The sequence below is a fragment of the Pleuronectes platessa genome, chromosome 5, assembly GCF_947347685.1.
Source record: "Pleuronectes platessa chromosome 5, fPlePla1.1, whole genome shotgun sequence".
NCBI classification, from domain to species: Eukaryota; Metazoa; Chordata; class Actinopteri; order Pleuronectiformes; family Pleuronectidae; genus Pleuronectes; species Pleuronectes platessa.
In genome coordinates this window covers 24,506,085-24,520,508 of record NC_070630.1, presented here as the reverse complement: position 1 = coordinate 24,520,508, position 14,424 = coordinate 24,506,085, and the positions used below count along the sequence as shown (strand labels likewise).

Sequence of the window (14,424 nt, the reverse complement as noted above, 5' to 3'; positions counted from 1 at the left end):
CAATTTCAATAAAAGCAAAATATGTCAGCCGGAGGAAAATTCTGAATTAATCCTATCTTCCTCAGGGGACCATGAATGTTGAGTGTATCTACTCTGGTGTTACAACTTTAGCATGGCCAATAGCATAAAGGGTCGTCTGAGGTACAGCACATGCTTCCATTATTAACGCAGTTTATAAATACTTCATAAACTACCTTTTGTAAGCTTTGGAAAACTTCATCTCAAGGTTGTGTCTAATGAATAGTTAGCTATTAAAAACATTACCAAGAGAAACCAAATAGGAATGAGCCTTAATTCTTAAACACTTGCAGAATGTTCATTAATGAAAACAATTAGCAAAATTGATTCTGTTACTTTATGCAAATCAAGTAAGGCCTAAAAACAAACTAACAAACAAAAGAGTTTATCTGGCAGACACCAAAGACTACAAACTCAGTGAACCAACATACACACATACACATATAACATACACACACACACACAGACACACAGACACACACACACACACACACACACACACACACACACACACACACACACACACACACACACACACACACACACACACATGCATAAAGAGCATCCTCTCTGGAATAGCTGGTGCCAGCGGCATATCATTGCCTACAGGGGTGTCTGATTCCCTGCCAAAATACACTGATGTTACAGAGAAAGAAAAAGTGATGAGAAAACACCCTTTAGGGAAAGAAGGAAAAAAAGTTGAGGTGAGAGGTGGGGGCCTGGAAAAGAGGAGGGGGAAATAAGGGAGTGAGGAAAGACCGACAGAAACACGCAGAGCAGAGGAAGGAAGGAAGCCACGGGACAAATGACTGAAGAGAGTAATTTTTGTCGCACAACAGCTGGCACAACACAACACACACACACTAACAAAGAAGAGTGCGCTGGAGGACTCCTAGTGCTTCAACTAGACACCTCACTCTTCCCAGGTACTGAACACACAAACACACACAGAGAGACACACACCCGGTCCACGGTGGTTCTTCTCCATCCAGATGTAACAGTTGCTCTGGGCCACGCCGGTCTGGGAGTCCAGGAAGGGGAGACGCATGGAGCGCTCGGCACACAGACGGGCATTGTAGCTGCGACAGTGTTCAATGGCCTCCTTATAAAACTCCTCACCAAGACTGAGGGAGGAAAGAAGAAAAAAGAGGGGAAGAGGAAGAGCAAGAGCAAGAGCAAGAATAAAGTGTGAAGAGGGGGTGTGGGGGTCAAAGGTGAAGGAGAAGCAGGGAATACAGTCCAATGTCAGCTGGGAAACAAGATGGCCAAATGTGTGTGTGTCTGTGTGCATGCATGCCTGTGTGTGTGTGTATGTGTGTGTCAGTGTATGTCAATGTGTTTGTGTATGTGTATGTGTGTTTGTGTGTATCAAGCTGCACACACATCTTAGTGCATGTCATGGGCAGTTATTGTTTAACTGTGTGTTCATGTGTTGAAAAGCCATACACATCCACAGCCCTATCAACCTGGGTCATGGCAGATGAGCTGCTAACTACAAACACACACACACACACAATACACATTTTTCTCTGGGAGGACGATGCCAACTATATGCAATCTATTTTCTCACCTGTCCAAGTGTGAGTTTGATTAACATTCAGTGTAATATTCTTCATTTTGTTCCTCCCCCCTCCTTCCTTTCACTCCCTTCTCCCTCCCTCCCTCCCATCCCTCACTCTCCCTCTTACCTGTTCTTGATGACTGCACCTCCAGATTGCCTGTAGGGAGAAGAAGAAGAAGAAGAAGATGTAGAAAAATCCAATAGACATGTGGTGAGTCACTCCTACACCCCACCCAACATTCGTTTTGGCTTCATGGTCCTTTACATCTTTCCATCACTCTCTCGTGCCTTCACCTTTCTCTGAATCAGCTCCCTCTTCAGATTTTTTTTTTCCTGGCACGTTTACCGTTCACACTTTTTGAAATGTTCATAGTTTTTCCCACTTATGTCTCTTCTCTCTTTGTCTTTCTCCTGTTAATCACTCCTCTCTAGTGTCTTCCTGCTGAGTGCAGACATCAAGGTCACTCTGCTACACAGGACACACTAGACTACAGCTACAGCTACAGCGCACACACACACACACACACACACACATAGAGCCAGGCAGAGCCAACAGCAACCTCTGAAGAAAGCCAGTGCTGTTTCAATAGGATGATTTGCTGGATTTGGTTCGAGCAGCCTCTGAAAAGTGTTGCTAAATAAATGACTGCTTCATTTTGCAGCAATTCTCAGTGTAGATGTGTAGTTTTCATCAAATTAACTTGAAATTATACATTATCTTAATGCATTATTACTTCACATGCTGAACAAGTGATCCATCAACATTGCACTGATCACACGTTCAGACCAACTGCTGACAGTTTGAAACAAAGGATCAAAATCAATCTTGCACAGCCAGAGACATCACCTTTTTTAATTAACACGTTCTTTGTCAAAACGTGGGACATAATTACCCACAATTCAACATGAACGCAAGGAGCTCAGCCAGAGAAATGTTAGTCTGAAAGAAACCATGGTAAGACATGAGACTCAAGCAGATGAGGGGTGATGAGCAGCATACAGAGGTCCGGTTAACTCACTCCTTTCAAATTTCACACTTTTATCAAACTTCCAGTCTTCACAACCAGCTTACACTGATTATGTTTACGTGGTCAGCAACATTCTGACTATTGACCTGAATATCGTCGGGCCAATAAAACAATATAAACAATTATGGCAATATGATTTCCATAAATAGGAATTCCCCCAAAAAACTGTGTATTGATAAAATTTGTATGCATTGTGCAAGCACAGTGAGACGCTACAACACATAATTGATCAATCTCAGATTTGTACTGTTGTTTGTCATCCCCTGCTCATAAAGTTCAAAACCACAACTTTCCCTCAGGAGCAGATATCTGTCTTTAAACTTAACAGAAATAAAAAATGAGACATTTATCTAGATTGTTATCAATATGCTGAAATAAACACTTTCATCTTGATATAATTTTTGCCATAATGCCCAGCCCTACTATGGACAAGACATTCATTTTATAATGGTCTTTACATTAGTTGCTAATAGAATATTCCATTCGCATTCACATATGTTACAGAGCAGAGTCTTATTTTGAATCATCTCAACTTTACATCCTACAACTCATGTATATTCGAGGGAATGTGTCTTTTAGCAATGTTTTAATGTCGCAAAATGCAATAAACTCTCCAATAGGATATTGTCATGGGATTATGATGTATACATACTCCACATGTTTTAATTTGATCATTGATTATTCCGGGTATGACCTTATTCAGGTAAGGGTATCAGCAAATGCTGTTTACGTGTCAGAGTCTTATTCAGACTGCTGTCTTAATCAGGTTAATAAAGCAGTATTGCTGTCCATGTAAACATGTCTACTGACTCAAGTGACCTGAGGTTATATTCTAGATTTCACACAGCGAAACCTACAGAGACACAATAGGGCTTTAAATTGCTGTTTTCACCTAATACAACTTTGATGTATACAACTTAGAGGAGTTTCCCTTCTATAGGCAAAAGCTTTCTCCTGATGGAAGCCACAAGAAGATAAAGTCAGTTATTAAGACTCTTTCGACACTTTTACGGAGTTTTAACACTATAAAACAGACATTTAAACTAATTTATGAAACAATTACTGAAGAGAATCTTGTTTGCTTTGTTTAAAAACAAACAAACCATAAAACGTATTCAGGGATCCATTATGCACAATGTGGTAGACTGGATTCAAATTGTTATTGTAAAGAAAAAAACTTTCACAAAAAATTGAAAAAAAGATCCGACACTAGTGGTTTCTGCACCAGAAATTTATCAGTTCCTTTATGGCATTAGGCCTAAACTTCTGCCAAAGTTTCTGAAATCTGTAAAACAGTCTCTGCGATATCGGCTTATAACCGAAAAAAAGAACAAAGACTCAGGGGACAAAAGCCTCTTTGGTGTAATTATTTAAAAACAACGCACCACAACAAGACTGTTGAGGTACAAACAAAGCATATAATCATCTTTGATTAGAACAAAAGCAAAAAGAGGTTTGAAAGGATTTGACTTTTTTGACGAGACACTCAAACAAAAAGAAGATTATTTATGGTTTAATGTCCTTAGTAGCTGAATTAAAACTCAAGAGGGGAGTAAGAAGGATAAATCCCGACCCAGCAGATTCTGGTGCAGTCTGAGAGCTTCAGCGTGGCGTCTTCGAAAACCGCCTAAACCAGTTCCGTGACCTCGCAGTGCCATCATGTGACATTTAAAGGATGTGATCAGGGCGTCAATATGTGGGGCACACTGCACTCATGTGCGTTAATGTGTCAGTGGGAATGAGCTGCTCACCCTCTGCTGGAGAGAAAATGTTTCTTTACAGCTCAGAGCCTGCGACTGGCTGTGCATGTGACCGTATGGCCGCATCACAGGTGCGTCATCGGGACTTTTCCTCACCTCACTTCACTTTGCTTTAGTGCTGTATCCTCCCTGCACTTTAAATTAAACCAATGGAGAGTGGAGCAGGTTAGATCCACACAACCAAATATAGGCCTACCTTCTGTTTGCATATAAATAGTCACGTAGTGGGAAAATAAACACTCACACCCACAGAGAGGTGCTCGAACAGTGGCACACATTCAAAGAACACCAGTCCACTAAGCCCAACACATAGGCTTTTTTAAATATTAAGAGCAGCATGGTGAATAAAAGACTTGGACTTCAAGGGCAGCACTGGTGACCAAACTGAAATATACCAGAGAGAGATCGAGTGAGGAAAAAAAGGAAAGCATTCAAATTTGAAACAGCTCACCCCTGAGCTCCCCATCCCTCTCCCCCTTCCATCCCTCCATCACCATCCTCCTCTCCTCCTCTGCCTTTGGAGGTACTGGCTCACCCCTCTCGATAATAAGTTGACAGCTGTAGAAAATGGCTTCTTTCAATTTGGGTGCTCCCAATCTCATTACATTGCGATAGCAGAGCAGCATGACTGTTTGCCTGCTGGGAGGCTTGTACAGGAGAGGAGCTAAGGCTCCCACAGTGGAGGCCGAGAGCGAGATGTAGAAAAAAAAAAGAGAAGGTTGGGAGAGAAAATGTGAAAGACAGATGAAGAATTGGCAGAGAGACAGTGAGGGAAGAGGTGAGTAGAGAAAGGGATAACAGTGCCACGGAGAGAGACACAAGTATTGAGCTGTGCAGTAGCAGAGCAGGATGACCTGTGAAAAGCTCTCTGTCGTTTGCTGCGGACACATTTTTCTAGACCAGTCTCAATTTGTAAAATAATCATCTTCAGCTCTCAGATATGATTCAAAACCTCCATCCAGGGAGTGGCGACAGCAGAAGAAGTGTGATCAGCAAATACTGCCTCTAATGCAGTCTCTCATCATGCTCGCTAAGTAATAGTGAAGCCGAATAGCAGAGAAATTAAACTACTCTGAACTCAGTGAGCGACATACACCATGTCCTCCCTCATGGTCTCTACGTGGACCACACGCACTGCTTTACAAAAGCATTAACGTCTTAAAAACATGTATGTCATACGAGGTTAAGTGATACTCAGGTGGCTCGCTGACGTGGTTGCATTATTAGCCACTGGCAGTGCCCATGTATCCTGTCAAAATGTAAAGTTGAAGCAACAGACTGTGTATTGTGCATATGGCTGCATAGCAGAGACTCAAGTAGCCTTTGTAGTTACACAGTAGAGTATAGCGTATATATAGCGTGTCTCCACTTCCTCCCACTATCCAGGTATGAAGCCAAATGATTCTGCAAATGGTCGTGGCCAACCTCGCACTGATGTCATAATTTGTGTGCACATTAGCAATTGGGGATAGAACCATGGAACGACGTCCCATCAATACATGTGATCGACCAATCACCATGAGTACATCACAGCTGTTAATCATGACGTCCACCATGGATCTGCACCAGTGTTACACACTCATGAAGATCCGTCTGCTAAACGGGAATGGGGTTTTACATCAAAACAAACTGTTATCTGAAAAATCAACAAAACTGTTGAAATCTCACAATGTTAAAGAAAGTGGGGGGAAATAATCTTCCACATCTACAAAATGTAATTGGTTCTCTGAGTGCTTTTTACTTGACCCTGCAAAAAAAAAGATTTATATTTTATGTGTATTTTGTCATATTGTCCATGTCATATTTCAAATTTGACCAACAGTCACATCTACAGAGACCCTGAGAGTGGGATCAATTCTCTCATATAAATAGATCGTGTTCACCATTCACACACATTTACACACTGCTTAAAGATTTCTCTAACACAGACACACACACTGAAGTACATAGCGCGTACTGCATACTGCATATAATTCCAACTGTGTGTGTGTGTGTGTGTGTGTGTGTGTGTTATAATGGATTTTCCTCCATGTAGAGAGGGTAACACTCACTGAATCACTGCTCTGTGGTCTGAGGTCCAACCAAGCAGGTTGCTGAGAACACAACCACAGAGAGTGGCTCCGATAAACGACAAACCACACCACCGATGAAGGAAAGCCAAAAGCCTGATTCCACGTCCACACACTGTGAATAAATACCTCTCATTCAGCATGAAAACTAATTCTACAATTCCATTCAGTTTCATTTTGCTGTAATGTTATCAACATTTATTACTATTTCTGGTTTATTCCGAGGAAAGTTTGGGCTCAGAGATGTGAACTGACTCACAAGCGCAAAGCGAAATACTAGTAATTAACTGGCACAGAGCCAGCTCTCCAACAAACTGGAGCTGACTACCAAAACTGTCCAGGCAGACATGACAGAAATGACAATCACACAGGCCTGCACTGTGCAAGGGCACGCAAACAACACAGAGGACACCTGTACACATGAGCACACATACAGAAATGTGGGATAGAAAATGCACACACATGCTGTAAAGATTCAAAGCAAAGAGGAGGTTCTATTATGCATGCATATATACAAATATCACCAAGATTTCCCTGCATACACAACTGACATGAACAACCAATATTATGAACATGTAACCAGAGACATACTCTGACACCTGGTAAATCAAGATGAGGAAAAGGAATGAGAGTGTAGTTTATGTGTTTGTGTGCGTATGTGAATCCAAAGCCAGGACTACGCTGTCTGCCTCAGCCTGCACTGAGCAAACAGCAGGGAAGGAAAACACTGAGAAAGCTGCTGTGTGTACACATGCACACACACAAATAAACACACTCGTACTCCTGATAGGGAGTTGGCATACAGTCTTCCTGAAGAGCACAGCCACCCCACCAGGCCCACCCTGGCTAAGCTATTGTCTGAGTCCCATCCAGCAGACGCAGTTCACTTCAGCACACACTGGGTCACAGTCCATCGGTGCATACACACACAAACAATGCCGGCAGCAGATTTAAGGTAAAGGTGTAATTAACCACACCAATTACCTGGTTCTCCACTTAATAGTGAAACAAAGGGCTCCCCCTAGGGGTGAAATTGAATCATTGGAAAAGCTGAAGAGAACGGAGGAATAAAAAAAATTCGACCACAATTACAAAAATCGTTGATGCCGGCAAAGGATTTCATTCCAGTGGTGGTTTCCAACTGTGTGGAATGAGGTAATTAAACTGGAAGGAAATGAAGTAGCCCACATGTAAATGGCTTCAGGAGGGCTGAGTGCAGATTGTATGGGAGTGTTAGCCCTTTAGGTCTGTGTATATTTGTGTGTGTGTGTGTGTGTCTGTATGTATATATGTTTTTGTGTGTGAGTGTGTCTGTGTGTGGGTGTGTGGGTGTGTGGGTGTGTGGGTGTTTGTGTGCAGGGTAGTGGGGGGTGTTACTTTAAGCCTGTAAAACACTTGTGCCTACATCTTCATGTCTGTACACCTGGACACCTGCCTCATCCACCATTTTCCATCTGTGCAGTTGCTCACACACACACACACCGACACACATATACACACAAATGTTGTCTGGCCTACGGAGCTTTGTCTGTGTGTGCACACAGAGAACTAATATCAAGCGGCCTACGACTGTACTGTTCCTCCCCTCCCCCAGCCCAGCCCTTCCATGGCTGAACTCAACAGATTAAACTATGCAATATCACCCTTACCAATTCACCCCTCCTCCCTCTCACCCCTCCACTCCATCCCCACCACCCGCAATTCAATTTGTTCTCTCTCTCTCTCTCTCTCTCTCTCTCTCTCGCTCTGTGAAATGATTTGTCTTTTTTCTCTCTTTTCTCAATCTGTGTGTGCATGAACGTATTTACTGTTCATCTGAAAATTGCCCGGCTGCATAGGCAAGAGGATATATATATATATATATATATGCATAAATACAGTGATCCGGCTCTTATTCTTTTATGTCAGTTAATGAAAACAGGAACCTTTGTGTTAGTGTGTGTGTGTGTGTGTGGTGTGTGTGTGTGTGTGTGTGTGTGTCTGTGTGTGTGTGTGTGTGTCTGTGAAAGGGTGCATGTCAGTCAGAAAGACAAAGAGGCCCGATATTCGGTTTGACAGTGACAGACAGACAGATGGACAGACAGGAGTGTGTGTGTGTGTGTGTGTGTGTGTGTGTGTGTGGCAGTGTCTGTGCAGTAGTGGATGTCTGCCACACTACCAGCTGGGAAACGTCAGTTTCCTTGAATCGCTGTCACAGCACTGCATCTGCGCATCTGTGTGTGCATGTGTGTCGGCAACTGACCATTTGTCTACCTGAACATGACAAGAGATATGACAGAGATACGGCAGAGATATGACAGAGAACAGATGAGTGAGGGAGGCAGACAGAGGCAGAGCTATGCAACAAATCATACACGTGGGACTTTAATGAAGAGTTGTGTGTCATTTCCCATGTGTGTACCTCTCTTGTTTTCCACTGGGTGTGGTTATCTTCGAGTCCACTATATAACTGTGAATCATAGGGCCTCATGGTGCATGTCTGTGTACACGTTACCCATTTGTGCGTTACGGTATGTTTTTTTTTCTACGTATGCATGCAAACTCATGTACTTATTACTCATGCATACTCACATACCCATTTATGCATGCTGAGTATTTGTATTTGTGTGTGCATTCAATCCTGGTCTATATGTGTGGGTGTATATAGCCCATAGCTAGCTGCAGTGTGTATTGAGGGCAGTACATCAGGGTAAGGCAATCTGCCTCCGAACAGCTCCTTCAGGTGAGATTTATCACCACTGCACTTGGCCTCTTATTATGGCGATGGATTCCCTACCTCTGTATCTGGATGTGCACGTGTGAGTGCATGTGTACGTGTGTGTGTGTGTGTGTGTGTGTGTGTGTCTATGTGTGTGCGTGTGCGTATGTGTGTGTTTGTGTGTGTTTTCTTATCCAGCTCCCCCCCAGTCTGCATCCTTATTAAAGTGCTGCAGAGGGGAGCAGCCATTGGATTGACTCCACCCTCAACAACTCCTGATAGGGATCCACTGGACACGCGATGACACTTGGAATAATATAAATGGGGAATGACAAGAGAAGGAATGCTAAGAAGAGGAGAGAAGAGGAGAGGAAGAGGAAGAGGAAGAGGATTCATTCTCTGCTTCCACCATTCTTTGCACTTGGACTACAAGTTCAAGCCCCAACAGAACTACAAATTCCAAAATTCCCTGGCTGGATATCATGCACGGTCCCAAAAGCAGTAGAGCTGACTGTCAGTTAGTTAGGTAGCACTGGAGAAATAGGTCATAGAGCTAAAAATACTTATGTATGTCTCTCTCTTTTTCTTCCTCTCTCAGTCTCTCTTGAAAATGTCGTCTTAAAAAAGACAAACTAAAACAGATAGAAAGTCTAAATAAGAGGGATGATGAAAGGAATAACTCGGAAAAAGAAATACCCCTAAAAACATCAGACCTTAGGCTCACTCCCACAAATTGAGAAAAAAATACTGAGAGTAAGAAAGGGAACGAAGGAGTGCAACTATGTGTACGTTCCCTGTTGTGTGTGTGTGTGTGTGTGTGTGTGTGTGAGTGTGTGTGTGTGTGTGTATGAGTGTGTGTGAGAGTCTCCATCCACACGGGTGATACTACACAAATGAGCAAGTGAGGGAATGAGAGGCAGAGACTGAAAGAATGAGAGAAAGATCTGCAAATGGATGCACAGGCTGTGGCGCGAGGCTGTTTGCACACAGAGCCGGTTATTACATGGAACTCATTTAGCCTGGCTCAGTCAGGCAGGACAGAAAATAATATTATATAGGCCCCTGCCACAACCGCTGCCAATACCACAGCACACCATTATCTGCATCTCTGCCTCTATAACCAGCACGAGGAAGTAATATCTTAGACATACACGCAACATCAACTGCCATTGTGACTAATTCTGCCACCTGCATGTTGAAGTTGATTGTAATAATGTGAGATTTTAGCTGTCAATTTGATTTGATTGCACATTGTTCCTTAAAATATTTCCAGTTTTATCGATTTTGTCATCTATTTCACAAGCAGGAAGCATCCGAAATGAACAACACTATTTGGAAGCAGGGTCTTCATGTGTCCCTTGAAACTAAAACAACACTTTGTGATGCTGCTAACGGTATAATTTGGTGTGAGCGGTGGACAAAAAACACTTTATGTCAGCGGATAATCCAAATCTAGAGAAAATCCCCCCAAAGGAAATGTTAGGAATGAGCTTTCCAACAAGATTTAAAGGGATCTAACTAAATGCATTGAGATTTTCCTTTACTATCGTTTTTTCGGAATTTATAAGCAGTGACAATGCACAGAAGTGTGGTGGAAGGTGGAGGGTGGGGGTTGACAGTTGGTAACACTGAGGGCTAAGATGGTTTCAAACCAGAAAAAGAAAATAAGGAAAATGAGGAAAGAGAGAGGGAGACCGGGAGGAAATGGCTGAACAAAAGGGAGATGCAGAAGAAAAAAACAGTGATGGATGTAGGATGATGGTGAGGAAGACACAGGGAGGGAACGTGAAATATGGGGTGGCAGGGGTGATGGGAGGACAGAGAGAAAATAAGAGGGAGAGAGAAGTAGAGGAGAAGGAGAGAATGGGAGATTAAAAGGAGTCTCTAATCCAGCAGAGAGACAGACTGCGTGAGGGCTGGTAAAAGGAAATGCCCAGTAGATTGGGGGCTGGAGCTGCATGCTCGCTCCTCCACTGATTTGCTTCAGCACACAAATGAACCCTCGACTGTACTTACTACACACACACACACACACACACACACACACACACACACACACACACACTGCAGGCCCAACACACACACACACACAGAGACAGACACACACACACTTGGCTGGGCAATGGGCAACAATTGTAAAAGCTTCCCACAGAATTTACATCCATTGAATTAATTATAATTGATTCCAGATCTTTAACCAGGTTTAAGGAAATTTAAGGACACAACAGACACGGTCTCTGGTGTGCAGCCAGCCACCCTATACTCGGCCGACACTCAGCCAAATTTGACCAGTCGTTTTGCCCCTTTTACTGCATGGGCGCCTTATTTGTATAAGCCTCTAACAGCGGGTTAGTTTGTAGACATGCACATTACAAGCGCGTATGTTAAAGTCACAGTGTGGTACCTGGAACCTTGTTAAACCATTCTGCGCAAAACGATGGAATTTATAAAGGCATTGTTGATTTCTATGGCCTTGTGTGATAAATACATTAAGCTTTAGTTCTGCTCATAGAGTCAGATGCAGTACTGGCAGAGGATGCCAGAATCCCTGCAGGGTTCAAACTGCATAGCTGACAACTTGGCTGCTTCTTTTATGACTTATCAAATTTTTTTCTCTTTTGTCAAACTTTCTAAGCACTTAAAAATCAATGTTAGACAACTATTTAAATTGTTTAAATCGGCCCTGAGCCTATTTTTTTTTTTACTTTTTACTTTCTATTCCTTCCCCCCTGTCGAGTTCTCTTCCTGCCACCGCCAAAACATCTTCTCTCAAATTGTCCCGGTATAAAATCCATGCAAATCAGTCAATTTAAACCACTGACATGGTGTCAGTGAGGGCCCCTGGGAGCAATCAGGCCACAGTTGGGCTCTGCTTGGTTGAGCATCCCTTAGAGAGGAGGAGGAAGGGGTGGGGGGGAGTGGAGGTAGAGGAGAGGAGAGGATGCTCTGTACTCTGAGGTTCCAATATGCAGCCTCTGTCAGCCCATTCCTGTCCCATCGACAGATAATACAACTATGGTTTCAGCCCGTCCAGTAAATAAACCTTAAAATTGACCATCTACCACTTTTTATGAGTTGTATTGAGATGTGTGCTTGATTGCTAAAATGTATTTGGCGCAAACAGTAAAATACCATCACAGCCAATCAGCACACAGTTGCTCGATGAGTAACTACCATTGCAATCCTGTCTCTCCTGTCAAGTGCTCTGCAAAACACATACAGGGCAGTCGTTCAGGGAATTGCACGAAATGTCGCCTATGGCTGCATCTCAGACACAAACACACACACGCACACACACACACACATACACACGCACAAGCACGCACACAGTCTTTATCCCTGCTCAGGTAAAACCATGCCCAGCATCAGATGTGCGCCCCTGTTTTATACACAGCTCTTGTGACTTTTCTTTGTTTCAAACTGCCTAAGCTGAGCTGAATCTTCACTGGGCTCCAACTCTCTCGTGTTTGTGTGTGTGTTTATATTTGAGCTATTGTGTGTTTTCTTCTTCCTCCTCCACGGCTAGACGTGCGTAAATACCCGCTGACAGACGCACAACCATCAGCCACCTTTTTGGACAGGAGCCCAGGCGGGCAGCAGGCGTCTGCATTCCGCTGAAACCAGTCTCCGAAAAAAGGACCCCCATCAACAAAAAAAAGGCACAAAGGGGATCATCACAGAAAAAACTTCACGGGAAATCCACCCGTTAATAGACCCCGTGGCGGAGATAGATATCCGCTGAGATGTGCGTTATACGCGTAAAGCGCCAGATTGCAATTTAGGGGTTCATTCTAAGCTTTATTATAATCACTGAAGAAATATACGCAAGTGCCGGGGTATTCCAGCACATTTACCTCAACCTATAAATTCCCGAGAGGTCCGACAGGAGAGGTGACGCTGCAGCCTAAACCCGAGCACTCATCTACCTGTTTACCTTGCTTCTCTGTGTCCAAATATAAAATGTGTAGAAAGGGACAGGGCAGTCTTACACTCCGTCTCTCCCTGCCTGGCTTTGACCGTGATCTTGGCTGGCTACACTGGCAAGGGACACACCGGGTCACCCAAATCTACCTCCAGCATTCCTCCATATCCCTGCACACACGCTGCTGCTGTTGGCTCAGGGAGACATGAATAGCATCGGAGCGCACAATGATCCCCATCCAAAGAGACCAGAGCCAACCCCCGTCGGCTTTAAATATAACTTTTGTCCAGGGCTGATTCCCTGACGTTATCATCTCCATCTCTGCTCTGTGCATTGCATGAATATGCGCTGGTAATCATGCTGAGAATTATCTGGCATTCTCAGGGCGCTAAATTTGCACTGACAGCATGCACAAACACACAAAGCGCAGACGCTCAGTAAAACGCGTTGTACTTACGATTTGAGGGGGTTCTGCACCGCTGTGGCCATTTTGATACAGTGTGATAGAATGCAACACTGCAGAGCCCGGAATTGTACATGTAATGTAGCCGCTATTTCAATTTCATTCATTCTCTGGGGCTGCGGCTGGAGCGAGCAGCCAATGGGAGGCGGAAGCGCGCCGTGACAGCTTTGGGGGAAGTGTAGTTTTTTACGCATGTCAACATGGAACATGCCGAGGAGGTGGGTACTACAAGTACCAGCGGGGACAGCGGCGCTAGTGGACCACGGTCCCGCCTCGGACCTGTGAGGGTAGATCCATCCCCCAAGATCCGAATTTATAATGAAATGTCTACAGTTGTGTCAAAGCTGGATTGCAGGTCTGTCTGTCAGGCTGTTGGTCTGTTTGTCTGTGTGTCTGTCAGACTCCTCTTGTGCACGGCTGCCATATGGGCCAGGTTTCAGTCTATGCAGTGAGGGGTCCTGGAAATTGCATCACATCATGGGAGTTGCAAATTGTTGAATGCACTTCGTGATTTATTAATTTAAGTGAGAATGCAATATTTATACTTTATTTAGATTTCCCTTCACAGAAAGGAATCCAGTTGTGTAGTATATACCTGAATGTGTGTTATATGGAGAATAACTAGTTAAGGGATCATACAATATGTGGTCCATCATAGCTGTACAAAAGTTAGAAGAAACGATATCAGTAGTGGGCTGTTACCCTTAGTTATTAATAGTTAGTCACGTCTATTTCAGGGAAAATCAAGATTTTGGATCAGGTTTGGTGCCGTATTGGTCAGATGTGACTTTGTCTGTGTGTATGGAGAATAACAAGTTTAGGCAACAAACACACACAAAAAATATTTTCACAAAACTATCACCCATGCAGTGTCTAATGGTGGGTTATTATACAATACCAGGAAT

General features: G+C 43.5%; 1 protein-coding gene across 1 annotated transcript in view; it reads right to left on the bottom strand.

The window, feature by feature from the left end:
* The window catches only part of dpf1 (double PHD fingers 1), a 40,172-nt gene extending 26,451 nt beyond the window's left edge, over positions 1-13,721 (bottom strand). The window contains 4 exon segments of the mRNA XM_053422986.1: positions 982-1,142; positions 1,707-1,736; positions 13,514-13,698; positions 13,701-13,721. Coding sequence (XP_053278961.1) covers positions 982-1,142; positions 1,707-1,736; positions 13,514-13,698; positions 13,701-13,721 — 397 coding nt within the window.
* Between the last annotated feature and the right edge of the window lie 703 nt (positions 13,722-14,424).